General features: G+C 42.6%; 1 protein-coding gene and 1 long non-coding RNA gene across 2 annotated transcripts in view; one reads left to right on the top strand and one right to left on the bottom strand.

Moving 5' to 3' along the window:
• The first annotated feature begins 2,020 nt into the window (after positions 1 to 2,020).
• On the top strand, positions 2,021 to 3,506 carry LOC144314278 (uncharacterized). Its single transcript, XR_013380112.1, has 2 exons — positions 2,021 to 2,379; positions 2,778 to 3,506. It is a non-coding gene; the product is annotated as an uncharacterized LOC144314278 (long non-coding RNA).
• The window catches only part of GOT2 (glutamic-oxaloacetic transaminase 2), a 25,178-nt gene continuing 10,414 nt past the window's right edge, over positions 2,987 to 17,750 (bottom strand). Inside the window, exons 2-10 of the mRNA XM_077898208.1 lie at positions 14,477 to 14,633; positions 12,064 to 12,192; positions 10,610 to 10,669; positions 9,739 to 9,900; positions 9,408 to 9,512; positions 8,003 to 8,153; positions 7,322 to 7,487; positions 5,158 to 5,308; positions 2,987 to 4,221 (exon numbers count right to left, since the gene is read on the bottom strand). Coding sequence (XP_077754334.1) covers positions 4,099 to 4,221; positions 5,158 to 5,308; positions 7,322 to 7,487; positions 8,003 to 8,153; positions 9,408 to 9,512; positions 9,739 to 9,900; positions 10,610 to 10,669; positions 12,064 to 12,192; positions 14,477 to 14,633 — 1,204 coding nt within the window. The 3' untranslated portion in view covers positions 2,987 to 4,098. The remainder of the gene's footprint in view (positions 4,222 to 5,157; positions 5,309 to 7,321; positions 7,488 to 8,002; positions 8,154 to 9,407; positions 9,513 to 9,738; positions 9,901 to 10,609; positions 10,670 to 12,063; positions 12,193 to 14,476; positions 14,634 to 17,750) is intronic.

The following is a 17,750-nucleotide window of genomic DNA, read 5'->3' as shown; positions in this document are numbered from 1 at the left end:
AAGCACACGTGTAGGGTTTATATACATCTGCACCACATTCAAGATACTGAAAGTTTCCCTTGCCATAAGGATCCCTCCTGTTGCTTTATAACCATACTCATCTTCTCCAGCAAAGCCACCCCTTCCATAACGCCAGCAACCACTAATCTGTTCTCTATTTCTAAACATTTGTTGTTTCAAAAATGTTATGTAAGAGGCTCAGTTGGTTAAGCATCTGTCTGGCTCAGGTCATAATCCCAGGGTCTTGCGATTGAGTCCTGCATTGGACTCCCTACTCCGCAGGATGTCTGCTTCTCCCTCTCCTTCTGCCCCTCTCTCCTCTGCTCCTGCTCTCTCTCTCAAATAAATAAAAACAAAAACAAAAAAAGTTATATAAATGGAATCTAACAGTCTGTAGTCAGGATTGGCTTTCTGTACTCGGCAGAATTCCCCAGAGACATGTCCAAATTGTTGTGTATTAACATGTATTTTGGGATCCCTGGGTGGCGCAGCGGTTTGGCGCCTGCCTTTGGCCCAGGGCGCGATCCTGGAGACCCGGGATCGAATCCCACGTCGGGCTCCCGGTGCATGGAGCCTGCTTCTCCCTCTGCCTGTGTCTCTGCCTCTCTCTCTCTCTCTCTCTGTGTGACTATCATAAATAAATTAAAAAAAAAAAAAATAACATGTATTTTATTACGGAGTAGTATTCCATGGTAGGTATATACCAGTTTGTGTAATCACTTGTTGAAGGATATATGAGCTATTAGGAAGTTTTTTAAACATAAGTAACTTTATTGAGCTTTATGCATTTTATAATAAAATTAGAGAGAGAGAGAGAGAGAGAGAGAGAGAGAGAGACGGGGAGAGGGGCAGAGGGAGAGGGAGAGAAGCAGATTCCCTACTGAGTGTGGAGCCTGATGTGGGGCTCAATCATGACCTGAGCTGAAATCAAAGGTTGGACACTTGGCACACCTGAGTGGCGCAGTGGTTGAGCACCTGCCTTTGGCTCAGGGCATGATTCCCTGGTCTGGGGAATGAGTCCCACATCAGGCTCCCTGTTGGGAGCCTGCTTATTCCTCTGCCCGTGTCTCTGCCTCTCTGTGTGTCTCTCATGAATAAATAAATAAAATCTTTAAAAAAAGAGAGAGGCAGAGACACGGGCAGAGGGAGAAACAGGCTCCATGCAGGGAGCTCGACATGGGACTCGATCCCGTGTCTCCAGGATCACACCCTGGGCTGAAGGTAGCACTAAACCGCTGAGCCACCAGGGCTGCCCTAATCTCAACATTTTAAATAAGACTGTCATTTTGAAAAAGTGGGTCTTTCAGGTTGCTAGATATAAATTTATCTATTTAAAAATAAACTAGTAATTTCTTAAAAAAAAATTCCTAAGCCTAGAAGGAAAAAAGTTAAAAATTTTTTTCTAGGAGGATGAATAAGCTGGGCTTTGGTTATTTAAATGCAAGCCTGAAGCAGTCTAGGTCTACTAGTGCCCAATGGCTGTCCATGGGGCAGCTATATATGAACCACCTAGAATGTTTTATTTTAAAAAACAGATTCCTAAGCCTTATTTCAGACATACTGAGTCCGCATGCCCAAAGGTAAGAACAGGGAACCAGTATTTAAAAAATCAATCCAGGTTGGGAACTATTATACTTTAAATTATAACAGAACAAAGGCATGATGACTATTCTGAACCACCTCCTCCATCATGTGCAAGAATGTTAACATCTTAGAGCCCAAGAAACATGGAAGGGGTAAAACAAACAGTCTGAACAGTGGGGAGAAGCATCAGGTTCACACCTATCAGGTCTGTTTTCAGTGAGGAATGGGACTTAGTCCAGGGCAAGCTGGTAATACATGCGTTTAAAAATAACAAGTCAGCAGGGTGGCTAAGTTCCTTTTTGGTTGAAGTCTTGGCAGCCAACTTTCAACCTACTGGCCCCAGACAAGGAGACTTAAAGCAGTTTCTCCCAACCTAATCAGTCCTTTTATGGACTACTGCTTTTCTTTTTAAGATATTTCCAAAGACACCCAGTAATCCAGTCTGTCTACTTCCTTTTACCACCTTGGTATTTCCATTAGCAATAGGAACACCCCCGCCCTACCCTGTGCACTGTGTCCCTCAGGGAGGGAGGAGAAACAAGAGCTCACTTCCCCCTCCCCCTCCAACTGTCACAACACCACAGATGGGGGATGGGCTCTGGGCCTGGCTCCTGTTCCACTGTGTGTCTGGCCAGGAGCCGTCCCTTCTTGAATGGTTCCTAGCACTCAGCAGAAGGGGACAGAATAACCTTGGGCAGGACTGATGCTAAGCAGATGCCACTGCTAAATGCTGACAGAACACATGACTTCATGCTAAAGGCTTCACACTGGCAAACTACTGTTTGCATCTTTCTGGTAAACCATTTTATTTTTTTATTTTTTTTTAAATTTTTTTTTGGTAAACCATTTTAAAACAACTGAATTAGTTGCTAACTTTTAAGTTTTAAGCATCAATAGAACCCCTTGAAAAACCAGGACTTCCATTTTATTTAAAGACCTTAAGACCTGCAGTCCTGAACATTTTCTTTCAGTGCTGTCACTTCCCTACTGCCCTGCAACACCAAGGGATGAAGGCTATGCACCAGGCATGATCTCCTATCTATTTCACATCACTTTCTACTTTACATTCATACATTCACTGCTTGTATTACCTACTTGGCTCTTGTAGACACCTAAAGTCGCCACTGCCCCTCCATTTCTTCACTGCTGCTCTATCTACAGGTTTCTTCACAGTATTTCATTTGACCCCACAGTGCAAAGGATCATACCCACATTTTCAACATCGTTGGACTGGACAAGCTGAATGGCAAGAAAAACAGAAAGCCATGGCTTTGGTTTACATTCGGAATAGTCACACACCTACTGGCTTACGGGCAGCTGAATAGACTGCAGATTTCTGGGACAATTGGCCACTCCTACCCACTCCCCCATTAAAAGAAAAACATAACAGAGTAGACAGTGGTGGGATCTACAGTAACTTTATTTTCAGAGAAACCAGGCTGCAAGAAGTCTACATGATTGGAGCAGATGGTGGTTATCTTTCCAAAAGGTGAAGCCTGAGTCCAGCTGGCAGCACACAAAGGTTAAAACCAAAGCCCAGATATCTGCTTTCCTGGTTCTGCCCTGCATTGCCCACTCATGATGTGAAATGCGAGACCGCACAACAGTACTGAACGAAGAGGTCCAACCAGGCAGAGGCAACATTCCGGCCAGGAGACAATCAATCATTGAAGAGGATGCTGATCTAAGAGCCATCACCTACTCTCTGCTATTCTTTGATGAGAAAGGTGAGGGTATGGGATGAGCAGTAAATTATATTCTTAGTTCTTCAAGTAAGTAAACTCTATAGGATAGGGCAGGTGGCCAATCAAGCAGTAGAACAGGATGAAAATCTAGGCTAGTTATAGATCTCTGTGCCTAAGGAAAAGAACAGAACTTAAAATGCCCAAAAGTACTGGGAAAAAAAAAAAAAAAAAAAAGAACCTTATTTCCACTCCCCCAAATAAGACAGGAAATAGCATCTTTTATTTTCCTCACTGCAGTGGCAGCAGACCTGCTGGTTTTTATGAAACATGATTTCTGTAATGAGGTCTGTTGATAAGCTTGCTCAGTCACAGGATGACAAACACGAGGCTGCCTGCTGATGTTAGAATGGGCTCTGCCCACAACACCTTGTAGGTGCTATTCTCATACTAGATCTACAGAGGTGCCCCAATACCGCTGGTAAGGGACTGCAGTTAAAGCTTCTGAAATATTGCAATGGTATGATCGACAGAATTTTTTGGGCTATGTCTTTCTTGTACATGTAAACTCTTTTGGAACAGCTGGAGTTAAAGGAGGGGCAGGAGTTTGGTTTTGAGCCCCAGAGTTTCAGACACCCACCACAGGTGCCTCTGCCCTATTTCACTACACCTTCTTTTCTGCAAAACACATTCAGTGGTTGAGTGTTAACTACTGTGGTTGAAAGAAAAGACCTGATTGCCACCATCCACCCTCCTCCTCTCTCCATGTGAATCTCACAACAGCAGAGGCCGTAGGCAGGAAGGTTGTCTCTGTTCCCTCTCACCAGGGAAATTACTTGGTAACCTGGTGAATGGCATGGGCAAGGTAGCCCACATTGCCAGATGTGACCCCTGCCACAGAGATGCGGCCATCCTTTGTCATGTAGATGGAGAACTCCTTGGTCAGCCTCTCCACCTGCAGGGAGACAGTACAAGAGCACATTTGAGGCAGGGGGATTTGCCTAGCCTGGTGCAGTAAAACAGGAAAATAACAGAAATGATTTTCTTGCTTAAACCCTGTTCCCAGAATTTGGTGGGCTAGTGTTGAGAGAAGGAAGAAAAAACTATTTTATTTTTTTTCAAAGATTTTTTATTTATTCATGAGACATAGAGAGAGAGGCAGAGACACAGGCAGAGGAAGAAGCAGGCTCCATGCAAGGAGCCTGATGTGGGACCCGATCCCAGAACTCCAGGATCACACCCTGAGCCGAAGGCAGATGCTCAACCACTGAGCCACCCAGGCATCCCAGAAAAAACTATTTTAAAGTAGGATGAGCAATTCTGAGGTGTGTATAGGTAAAAAAAAAAACCCTTCCGTCCAGCATTTCTAGAAACAATAGTTCCAGAATCCAGCTATGGAACAGCTTTGTCTATCAATATTCAGGCTCTTGCTTGCTCTGATATCACTTCAGAGGAGCAGCAAGGGTCACAAAAATGACCAAAACACACTCTGCTCAACAGTGGTTCGCAGTGTCATGGGAGATACAGAGAGGTGAATGACTAATAAACAAAAGAAAATGAGGGACACCTGGGTCGCTTAGTGTATGAGCATCTGCCTTTGGCTCAGGGCATTATCCTGGGGTCCTGGGATCGAGTCCTACATTGGGCTCCCTGTGATGAGCCTTCTTCTCCCTCTGCCTATGTCTCTGTCTGTGTCTCTCATGAATAAATAAAATCTTTAAAAAACAAAAAATAAAAATAAAGAAAATGAATGCTACACTCTTCTTTTACCTAAGAGGGCTGCAAAATGCCTGTTTTAAGTGTAATCTGAACAGGTGGGTGATCTATGAGGAATTCTAATTTGCCAGGACTGATCAATTGTTTAGCTGAGGAGAAAACAGAGCCCACTAACCTGTTCAGGCTTTAGTCCTGTGAAACAAAACATGCCAATCTGGTCAGTGATGTGCTGCCAATTGTGGGAGGAGCCCTCCTTCTTGAGGTTGGAGACCAGCTGAGTACGCATGCTAATGATGCGGTCGGCCATGCCTTTTACTTCCTGCAACCTGCAAAGAAAAAAAACAAAACCAAAAAACCCTGGGATGCAGCTCAATTTTGGACAAGCACTGACAGATAAGCCGCAGTTCACAGCAATTTTACCTTCCTTGAGGATTCCCCTAGTATGCTTTAATTCTTTGTCCTAGCCTAAGTCAAATGCTGTCACTGGTTCAGGAAATAAAAAGCTATTTTACAGCACTGTGCTCTATCAGAACACTATTTTGATCAGGCAGCTAAAATGACTAATATAACTGAATTACTAAGAAAGATGGGAAAAAAAAAAAAAAAAAAAGAAAGATGAGGGGTACCTGGGTGGCTCAGTTGGTCAAATATCCAACTCTTCATTTTGGCTTATGTCATGATCTCGGGGTTGTAGGATTGAGCCCTGTATTGGGCTCTGTGTTCAGCATGGAGCCTGCTTCGGATTCTCTCTGTTCCTACGCCACCCACCCTCTGCTTTCTCTCTCTCCCAAATAAACGAATAAATCTTAAAAAAAAAGGAATGAATGACCCTTTTTTTTTTTTTTTTAAGATTTTGTTTATTCATGAGAGACAGAGAGAGGCAGAGACACAGGCAGTGGGAGAAGCAGGCTCCCTGCAGGAGCCTGATGGGGTACTTGATCTCAGGACCTCGGGATCATGCACTGAGCCACCCAGGTACCCCCTTTTTTAAAAAAGATTTTATTAATTTATTCATGAGAGAGAAGCAGAGACCTAGGTAGAGGGAGAAGCAGGCTCCTTTTGGGGAGCCCAATGCGGGACTCAATCCCAGGACCCTAGTATCTCGACCTGAGCTGAAGGCACTCAACCACTGAGCCACCCAGGCATCCCCTTAGCAAATTTTTTATAAAAGGCTAAATTATAGGGATCCCTGGGTGGCGCAGCGGTTTGGTGCCTCCCTTTGGCCCAGGGCGCTATCCTGGAGACCCGGGATCGAATCCCGCGTCGGGCTCCAAGTGCATGGAGCCTGCTTCTCCCTCTGCCTGTGTCTCTGCCTCTCTCTCTCTCTGTGTGACTATCATAAATAAATAAAAATAAAAATTAAAAAAAAAAGGCTAAATTATAAATGTGTTAGGTCTTGTGGGCTATTTGCTCTCTGTCACAATTACTAAACTCTGCTCTATGGCACATAAGCAGCCATACATAATTCATCAAAAATGGGTGTAGCTGTGTGCCAACAAAACTTTGTAATAGAGAACAGACTAGATATGACCCAAGAACAGTTTGCCAACCTCTGATCAAATGTAAGGTTTTCTAAATTATGTGGCACCACCCATTCATATCTCATATATTCAAGGTAGTTGGATGCAACTGGCATTTAGAAAACATTAGAATATAATACATGAAGCCCAACTGTTGAATTTTTGACAAGCGTTTCAGTTACGTGTATGTTTTATAGGTAATGTGTGTTCAGGGTCATGATACAAAATATCTGTTTTATGTGGACTACAAGAGACTGAGTAGCTAAGAGCAAGCACAGATGCCAAGAGATTCAGACAGTAAGCCTAATAAAACCCCAAGATATCATGTTCTTTTTTATTTTGTTTTATTTATTTATTCATGAGAGACAGAGAGATATAGAGGCAGAGACACAGGCAGAGGGAGAAGCAGGAAGCTTCCATGCAGGAAGCCCGATGCGGGACTCGACCCCAGGACTTCAGGATCACATCCTGAGCCAAAGGCAGACACTCAACCACTGAGCCATCCAGGCGTCCCAAGATATGATGTCCTTAAAAAAGTTTTCCATGTAAGGCACTTCAATTTGAACTTCAGTTGAGGAGAGGGCAGATTCTACCTAACGTGGAGATGATGGAATAAAAAACCCTGCTGTTTCTGAATTACGTGTCTCCAATGTATTTATTTGAAAGGGCTAACAAAACGCACACTCCTCTCTCCTCTCTTCCCCTTCCACATGTAGAAGCTGTGTGATATTTTATGGCACTACTTGCTGATTATAAACAAGATCTGAAAGATCAGTGGCAGGAAAGGCAGATGGCTGGGGAGTGGCAATGTGCTTTTACCATTGTTTTCGCAGGTCAGGGCTGGTCAGGATGGTTGAGGCAATTCGGGCCCCATTGATTGGAGGGTTGGAATACATGGGACGGATCAAGATCTTCAACTGTGACTCCACCCTTTTAGCTTCATCAGCATCCTTGCAGACCACAGTGAAGGCTCCTACACGCTCACCTGAAAAGACACAAATAGATCTTCTCTTCTAGTTTTCCAATCTAACATGCTAAAGCAAATCACGATTCAATTTGCTAGGTTTTATGCTTCCATCAGAAGTGCCATAAAAATATGTTATAAATAAAAAGGTTTCAACAACCAGTATGGTAAATCTAGAGACAACAGGAAGTTTGAGTACTCAAAAGTCTCTTTTTATTATATCCATCTTCCTTTTTTTTTTTTTTTTTTTAATTATATCCATCTTCTTGGCTCGTGGAGCAGTCACTTTTTGTTTAGAGAAGCAGTCATTAGTTTTCTCTGCTGGAAGAATTCAGAGACACGAAAGAAGATGTGACTAAGATCAGTAAAATCCATGTCATCTTTTTTCTCTGTGTAACACACATACAAATGTGCGTGTGGACAGACACACAGACATCCCAGCCCCCAAATTGGTATCTCTGTGGCATCCTCTTCCAGCACTTCTTCAATCTCATCAGGACACACATCTCATGCACTGGGTGGGTCCCTTAGCTTACCGTATAAGCCCATGTTCTTGGCATAGGATTGGCAGAGACAAACATTAATGCCTTGTTCGATGAAGTGGCGTACAGCCCAGGCATCCTTGTTACCATCACCACTGGCAAAGCCTTGGTAGGCCATGTCAAAGAATGCAAAGAGATTATTTTTCTGGGAAAGAAAAGAGAAGAGCAAAGCTTTAGGGAGTCCCTCTCAAGATGTCCACATGCTTATTGGGACCATGTGTCCCTCACATAGTTAACACAATTTTTTCACCCCAGTGGCAATTTGGAGATGTTTAATTTTCCCTGAGTTAAGACATCATCATATATATTTTTACTTTGGTGGATATGGCCCCTCACGAAGACATTAAGAGAAGATACTCTTAATTGCAATCTTCCCAGAAAGCTGCTTGATCAATTGGGAAGCTATTTTCAGGCTCATAGGAATTTGGGTAATTACTCTGGCCCAGTCAACACAGGACCAGCATCAGCCTAATGTAACTTTGGCAGCCTCATCTTACACCCAGGACTCATGGGAACCATCTCATCTTCAGAGTGCTCTCTGAATGCTCTCTCTTTATTTTCCTCTGTTTAATTCTGTTTGTACTCCAGGTTTGACAGAATATTAAGAAAGGGAAACCAAAAGAAGTGAAAATGGGGACACAGGCAACAGGAATATTTTCCTTCTCTGGAATTTTTAAAGTAAACTCTCCCTCCAATGTGGCACTTGAACTCCTAACCCTAAGATCATAAGTTCCATGCTCTACAAACTGAGCCACCAAGTGCCCCTCCTCCCTTAAAACTGACTAGTGCCTTCTCTGACAGCTGATCCTTTGAATGATAATGGTCATGCTGAGAAAACAGGCAAGGATAGGAGACATGACAAAGTATATAAAGGACAAATAAGTAACCCTGACCAGGGCAAACGTAGGTGCTAATAACAGACATCCTGGGACCAGTGGATGCCCACTGTACAGGCTAACCAACCACAGAATTGATCAGAATTCCCTACATCCAGGCTGAGGAACAAAAATTACTTTCAAGCTGTTCACGTATCATCAATTAAGAACTGCGAATTATGCAGGGCGCCTTGGTGGCTCAGTCGATTAAGTGGCTGACTCTTGATTTCACTCAGGTTGTGATCTTGGGGTTGTGGGATGGAGCCCTGTATTGGGCTCTGTGCTCAGCAGAGTCTGGTTGAGATTCTTTCCCTCCTTCTGCCCCCTCCCCCCACTTACATGTACACTCCCTCTCTTCCTCAAATAAATAAATAAAAATCTTAAAAAAAAAGGAACTGCTAATTATGCAAGTAAGTTTTTTCCTGACAACAATGTGGGCTCAAGAGTAACTAATTCTCACCGTTCAGACTTTGCCCAGTTAAGCATCTCATAAGGCCAGTTACCAAAGAGAGAAGTTTCCTTACCTTCACCACTGTTGCTATTTCCTTCCACTGCTCAGGGCGGGGGTCTACTCCCGTGGGATTGTGGGCACAGGCATGCAGGAGAAGAACACTTTGCTGTGGCATTTTCTAAAGAGACAGCCAACAGATAACTTTGCAGCTCTGAAGGAGATAATTTACCTAAAGTGTCACAGGGTCACTATTTTTGATCAATAACAGATAATCTGAGATCTGGGAACTAGTTGATCCTCAGTATTTTAAGTCAGCTATTGAGACTCAGCTGTGAAACATCAAATCTCTGCAAGGAGGTTTGTTCCAGTTCCTTTACCCCTCTTGCCCTGAAAGTCACACTTACCGAAATGTCCTCTATAGCGCCTGTGAAATCAAAGCCGCACGTCTTGGGGTCATAGTATCGATAACCATGTAGCTGCATGCCAGCGTCCCTGAAGATTGGTGTATGGTTTCCCCAGGATGGTTTGGGCAGAAAGACATCTTGGCTGAACTTAAAAAATCTTTGCTAAAAAGTGGGATGAGACAGAATGGAAAAGTGAAGAGGAGGAAAAAGAAAGAGTTGATGTATTTTATTGAAGAAGACATTTTCTTTTCTTTTTTAAGATTTTATTTTTTCATAAGAGACACAGAGAGAGAGAGAGAGAGGCAGAGACACAGAGGGAGAAGCAAGCTCCATGCATGGAGCCCGATGTGGGACTCAATCCCGGGACTCCAGGATCACGCCCTGGGCTGAAGGCAGGCGCTAAACCCCTGAGCTACCCAGGGATCCCAAGAAGACATTTTCTTTACTGAAACTCAGCTTATCTCTGAGTGAGAGATAGTAATGACTCAGCAGCAGCACTGTGAGTTGGAATCCAGGCTCTGACAAGTAAATTCACTGTGTAGCCAAGGACCTACCTGTCTGGCCCTCACTTTCTTCATTTGTCAAATGGTGGGAGGTTCACCTCCTTCACAAAGATTAAATGAAGAGTAAAATAAAAGCTGGTAGTAACAGATGTGTATAACAAATTATATTTATTATTATTCTATCTTCCTTTTAATTTCTTCTAAGAACTTTCACTCTTCTTAGCCTGACTCCATTTATCAGACTCCATTTATCCATTTTTCCAACTTTGTGGAAAGAAGGCAGCAAACACACATGCAATAGGAAACCCCATCATCCTCAACTTCTGGACTGTCTTACATCTTTCTCCTAAAGGAATTTCCAGACTCACCAGAAAACTGGCTCCAATCCTCAATGCCCCTGTTCCAGAAATGGTCTGCACGGTGACATACTGAAGGAGAGACAGCATGGTCAGTAACATGGGGCACTCTCTACAGGCCCACAATGAACAGAACCAAGGCCAGGCCCACGGAGGCACTGTTCTGTATAGTCAGTCCCCTTCCTTCTTCAGAATCTGAAGACAATGTTCCAAATTGTATTTGGAAATGAGCGAGAATGGCACTATTGTTTCATTTCCCCATTTCCTAAGAGATAGACCGACTCTCCCTGTGAGTCCTCAAACAAACCTCTCTTTAGTTGCCAACACCCTTGCTGATGGAGAAGCTAACTCCTCATGGCTTATTGTCAGTATCATACTGTATTATATGACGAATCATCACCCATGAGAAAAGGCTGATTTACACAGAGAAAAGAAGACACTAAGAACAGTCACTATATTAAAATATTCCAGGGGCAGGAGAAGAAATGGAAGAACCTAACAAACTCTTTACCAAACAAAATTTGTCTCTACAAACTTTGCCGTGACAGAAATAAAAACCTAATTGTGGGGACAACTGATTGGCTCGCTGGTGGAGCATGGGACTCTTGATTTAAGGGTTGTGAGTTTGAGCCCCACACTGAAGAGATTATTTAAAAAATAAACTCTTAAAACAAATCTAACTGTGGATCTGATAATACTAATAATTCACAAAGGCACAGCAACTTCTGGAACAAGCTGATGTTATTTTAGCTAGATAGATACAGATTAAGCAAAAATTATGTAATCTGTTTATAAGAAGTCTATGTTCAGTGACCTTTAGGGACATCTTTCTTCTACAATAAGAGGGTCACCAGGGAGATAGGAGGAGATGCTAGGAGACACTTGTGTTTCCCCCCTCATTGCTGCATGATGCTCTCTGGACCAGAGAAGAGGGAGGCAGCAAGAAGGAACCATGGTCTGCTCTCAATGTCCAAACTGGCTGTGAAAGGGCAGCAGAGCAGTACCAGACTGGTCTTGTCCCCCAGAGCCCTGCCTGTGTGCTTCTTCCATCTAAGCTGCAAGCTGAGAACTTTAGGGTAGCAGCTAATTATTGGCCTAAAATTGGGCATAGTCTGGCATTTCTAAAACATATTCAGTGTAAAATGAGTATAAGCACACACAGAGCAATGTCAACTCTTCAGTCAAATTATTCTTCCATTTCAGGATTACTGCTATATTTTTGGAATTGGTTATATGAAATCTTTGATTTAATAAGTGCCATCTTACTTCCTAAAGAAGAGATATTAGCAGTAGTGTGGTCACCTCAAAACAATCATTGCAAAGTGATATCTTTATTTATTTATTTAAATTATTTCAAATTTGTTAAACTGTTAAATTTAAAATTTAAAAACAGACTACAAAAAAAAAAAAAATAAAATAAAAAAAATAAAAACAGACTACATGATGCCAGAGTCTGCTCTGCTTACCCGGCTACTTTTCAACACTTCATTGTTCTCACCCAGGGCTAGTTCTGCAGATGCCTTACAAAATTCAGCAAGTCCAGCAATGGGCAGGTATTCTTTGTCCAAATTTTTTGCAGCAATCTGGGCCTCTGCCTAGAGGTGAGAAAGGTTTCCTCTTAGTTTCTTCTCCTTACATACAATTACTCTGATTAATATTTAATGTTTTATAAATTCAATTTATATATTAAATATAAAGGAAGTAAAGCCTTGTTTTTATCTGGAAATACTGTCCAAGAAAAAAGGATAAGTAGTACACCTGAAACTAATATGACATTGTATGCTAACTAAATGGAATTTAAATAAAAACTTGAAAACACATACCAAAAAAAAAGATATATATATATAAAGTAGAATACTTACTATTTTATATTGTAGAATAGAAATATTTGTAATTTTTATTTTTTATTTTTATTTTTATTTTTTATTTTTTTAAATTTTTATTTATTTATGATAGTTACAGAGAGAGAGACAGAGGCAGAGACACAGGCAGAGGGAGAAGCAGGCTCCATGCACCGGGAGCCCGATGTGGGATTCGATCCCGAGTCTCCAGGATCGCGCCCTGGGCCAAAGGCAGGCGCCAAACCGCTGCGCTACCCAGGGATCCCAATATTTGTAATTTTTAAAGTAATATTTTTTCTTTTACAACTAGGTTTTATATGGATGAGTACGCAATGTTCTCTTGGTTAATATGAAATATAAAATGGCATTCTTGGAATGCTCAAGAACAAAGTTTATGAGCAATGCTTTAAAGATATAGTAAAATCAAACTAAATACATAGAAAAGAAGTATTTCAAGATATATGCTAGTCTAAGAATGTCAAAGAGTTACTAGTAACAGCCACATCTCTTAATGCTTTGGAGACAGGTGTGCTGTCCCTTATTAGCTATGTGACCCTGAGCAAATCAGTAACCTTCCTGAGCTTCAGTTTCTTCACCTGTTGAATCGGAGAACAAACTGTTGCTATGACTCTTACGGTTGGGTGAAGACCTGATGAAGGAACATAGAGCAGTGTGTGGTGGTATTCCAGCTTATAAAATAGCTAATACTTGTCGAGTACTTGATACTGAGACCAGAACAATTCCTGCATGACTTGAGACACGGGAGCCAGCAATTTTTTTTTTAATTTTTTTTTTTTAATTTTTATTTATTTATGATAGTCACAGAGAGAGAGAGAGAGGCAGAGACACAGGCAGAGGGAGAAGCAGGCTCCATGCACCGGGAGCCCGACGTGGGATTCGATCCCGGGTCTCCAGGATCGTGCCCCGGGCCAAAGGCAGGCGCCAAACCGCTGCGCCACCCAGGGATCCCAAGGGAGCCAGCAATTTTTAATGGGTTTTCTCATCATGATTGTTTCTTGTTTCTTGAGTCCTTTTTTCTATTCAGAGAGTTCTACAGATGACCCTTAATCTATACACTTAAAATTTCTTCTTTCAGGGGTTTATTCAGCTCATTTTCTATTACTTCAGTGGCCTGAGCCATGAGGGCCTGAGCCAACCTGCTGCAGGGTGGTGAAGTTCAGATTATGGAGTGCCTTACCTTCACCCAGAAGTATTTTTTTTTAAGATTTTATTTATTCATGAGAGATACACAGAGAGAGAGAGAGAGAGAGGGGCAGAGACACAGGCAGAGGGAGAAGCAGGCTCCATGCAGGGAGCCTGACACAGGACTTGATATCGGGACTCCAGGATCATGCCCTGAGCTGAAGGCAGGGCTGAGCCACCCAGGCATCCCACCCAGAAGTATTCTTTTGTAACTTTCACTCACTGTGCCCAGTTCTGCTGTATGGAGAATGATGCATTGCCACCTCACTTTTGGAAATGACAAAGAAGCATTCATATTATCAACAGAGGTGGTGTAGATGGAAAGGAAACTGTTCTAAGGGGATTAATTATTTAAAGTTACAGTGATAACCAACAGAAAGACTACTGAAAAAAATACAACAAAAATAAAGCGTATTACTCTATAGCTCAATAGGAAGAGAGGACAGAGCATGCCTGTGTAGGAGAGCTTATTAAGGCAATCAACACGAGAGAAATGGAAAATAATGGCAGTAACCCTCCTCCACAAAGGGCTATTCTTACCACCAAGAAGCAATGTTTAAATTGTCAGTCCTTTTGTGCACCCTCAGGATTAAACATGACGATGTATCTGCTTACAGATAACCACATAAATTCAATCTTGAAAAAGACCACATAGTTACAATATGTCACTTTTGGGGCTAAGGAGACCATAGCCCAGATGACCTGAGTGATTCGAGAAGTTAATGCCAGGACTAGAACCCAGGTCTCCGGACTCCTAGCCCTGCACTCTTTCTGCTACTCTTCAGGAGCTTCAGTTTATCTCTCCCAAGAAGGCAGGGACAGATGGCAAACTCACCTTCCGGACACTAGGGAGCACATAAGGCTTTCCATTATCATCCCGATAGGCGCCAACTCCCAGATTCATCTTTTTGCTGTTAGTGTCTCTCTTAAAGGCTTCTGTGACTCCCAGGATGGGGTCTGGAGGCCCCATTTCCACATGGGTCCACCAGGAACTGAAATGGGAAATAAAAGATGTGAGATACAGTAGCTAGACTTCCAGGGCCAGAGACAGCTCAGATCCTTCAAAAATCCATTTCAAAAAAGCACTTTACAGAGGAGTATGGGAGACCAAATATTTGCAAGTGCAACGAGGAGCAGGAGGGAAATACCCCAATCACCCTGGGAGGACAGGGTGCATGTATAGACTTTCAAAGCAGTCCAAACCTGACTCAAATTCCCAAAGACTATTTCACATAATGTGGCTGTGAGAAACTGAGGGTGGTAAGAGATGACCAAAAGAAGGACAACTGTAAGAATATTATATGACACCCTCTCGCTCCCCAAAGGTATTTGGGTTGTACCCTGTTCTCAAACTTATTAAAGGGTAGCATTTGGAGAGGTTGTTAAAAACATAGGTTCTTGTGTCCCATCTTGGATATAGTGAGAACATGTAGAGTCATTAAAGTTTTTTTTAGGGGAGGGGGCAGGTTGATTAAGTGGAATGACACGAGTAGCCTTGCAGTTTTAGAGCCCATCTGGTTGCAAAGTAGGGTACTAAATGCAGAGTGGTAAGAGCAGATGCAGAAGGATCACTGGTTCATTACTTGGCAAAAGAGATAGAGATGAGGGCCTAAACCAGGACAGGACAGGAGGGGGTATAGAGGAAGACAGAATTTTGAGGTATTTAGGAATTAAAAACGAACAGGAACTAGTTATAACATCCTGTTGTTACTAAGTTAAAATGCTTACTACTAAGTTAAAATACTAGATGTTATTCTACATGTATACGAGTCATGATTTTACCTTAAAAAATTATCCCTTAAAAAAAATTATCCCTTTGCAGACTTAGGGGGTCATCCACCTGGGCCAGGTGAACTTTGTTGCTAGGGAAGTATACCTCATCTTTCTTGGTGCCCTGAGGTAATTTCAAGAGGCAACAGACTTTATTTTTTGAAAGATTTTATTTATCTATTCATGAGAGACACAGAGAGAGGCAGAGACATAGGCAGAGAGAGAAGCAATCTCTCTGTGGGGAGTCTCCCCTGATGCAGGACTTGATTCTAGGACCCTGGGATCATGACCTGAACCAAAGGCAGATGCTCAACCACTGGGCTACCCAGGTGCCTCAACATATTTTTTTTTTTTTTGAAAAAATTATCTTCGTTCTTTTTAGAGAAAGAAGGCGGCGGTGGTGGTGGAGGGAGAGAATCTTAAGTAGGCTCCATGCCCACCACTGAGCCCAACATCGGGCTTGATCTCATGACCCTGAGATCATGACTTGAGCCAAAATCAAGAGTTGGATGCTTAACTAAGCCACCCAGGTGCTTCCCAAAATTATCTTTATTACAAGTAAAATATACAGCTGCCTAAACACGGCTTCCTGCTGTGGGGGACAATTATTGGCTCGTATCTTTCCTGCTTTTCCTGATTCAAAAAAACCACTCTTAGGACCGGGCCCCATTTTCCATTCTCTTCTCTTCCTTTGGAAGAGAAAGGTTACGAAGGGTTGTCGAGTTCTCAACTTTCAAGAAGGCAATATGGAAAAGGAAAGGATGTCACAGCCCTTTGGTCCAGTATTATGCCCAGGCCCATCCCTCAGTATTTGTTGATGCCAAAGAGATAAGCCTCATGGAACTGGGGTAGTTTAAGCAGCAGTAGGCTGAGCAATGAGGCTGTGTTGATGAGGAAGTGAACAGCATCATACTTGGTGTAGAAGTAGGCCAGGAGATAGAGTACAATAGGAGAGATGCTGAGAAATTTGAGGGAAGAGGTAAATTGGAGCTTGTAGTCCATCAAGGAAAGCCAAACCTTTCCTTGGTTAGGGGTGTCAAAGGGTGTCCCTTTCACTGTATATATTAAAAAGACATAAATAGCCAAGTTATGGATGATATTGGTCGGGGTCCAGACAACACGAATGCTGAAGGATAGCCCTGACTATTCATCACTCGAGTGTTAGGGTTTACTTGCTGTGTCCTGCTGGCTTCAGAAGCCCTTCCGGCTGGAGGCACGGCACTCACTTCCATACCTTCAGTCTCCAGGGAGCAGTCCGAGGCAAAAGAACTTTAAATAAATAACTTTCTCTGGTTCCCCTCCTGCTACTGACTGGGGGCTTTGTTTCCAGTTTACCAATGGCCAATTGGCTAGTTTTCATTGGCAGCAATGATTGTGAATCTGGTTTTATGGTCTGACCATTCAGTAAACTCTGAAAATGGGTAGTAGAGATCTATTCTCTGTTGGGTGAGAAATTACACATAATCTGGTTTGACTTTTGTTTGTTTGTTTTTAAGATTTTATTTATTCATGAAAGACACAGAGAGAGGCAGAGACATAGGCAGAGGGAGTAGGCTCCATGCAGGGAGCATGATGTGAGACTCGATCCCAGGACCCTGGGATCATGACCCGAGCCAAAGGCAGATGCCCAACTGCTGAGCCATCCAGATGTCCCGACTTTGTTAATTTGAAGCTTAAATCAAGAACTTTGCAGCTCTGGGGTGTTTGGCTGGCTCATCAGCAGAGCACACGACTCCTGATTTTGGGGTTGTGGGTTCAAGCCCCAAGTTGGGAGCAGAGATTACTTAACATCTTTTAAAAAAAGACTTTTGCAGCTCTTTTTAATATCATAGCTGTGAGGTTTTTGTTTATTCTAGGCCTGTGACTGAAGTTATAGACCCGAAGAGCTGTAGAATCTGTGTAATTCAGAAAGGTTTTGTTTACCTCTGAGTGTCTGATGTGAAATGTTTTCCAGCTCTGTAGGGTACTGATAAATTGGGATCATAAAAATCGTAAACATCCGACTTTTATTCTCAGGGTCCTGAGTTCAAGCCCTGTGTTGGGCTCCATTTAAAAAAAAAAGGTGCTCTGTTCTGGTTGTATTATAGAGATTGAATTTCTAGTACTTTAAATGTGCTAAAGTTTTTTTCTTTAAAAAAAAAAAGAGATTTTTTTTTTTTAATCTTATTCATGAGAGACACACAGAGAGAGGCACAGACACAGGCAGAGGGAGAAGGCGGCTCCATTCCATGCAGGGAGCCTGATGTGGGACTCAACCCTGGGTCTCCAGGACCACACCCCGGGCTAAAGGTGGTGCTAAACCGCTGAGCCACCCGGGCTGCCCTAAAGTTTTTTTTCTT

This window comes from Canis aureus, chromosome 5 (assembly GCF_053574225.1).
Source record: "Canis aureus isolate CA01 chromosome 5, VMU_Caureus_v.1.0, whole genome shotgun sequence".
NCBI classification, from domain to species: Eukaryota; Metazoa; Chordata; class Mammalia; order Carnivora; family Canidae; genus Canis; species Canis aureus.
Note: the sequence above shows the minus strand (reverse complement) of the source record. Positions and strands in the feature narration are given on the sequence as shown.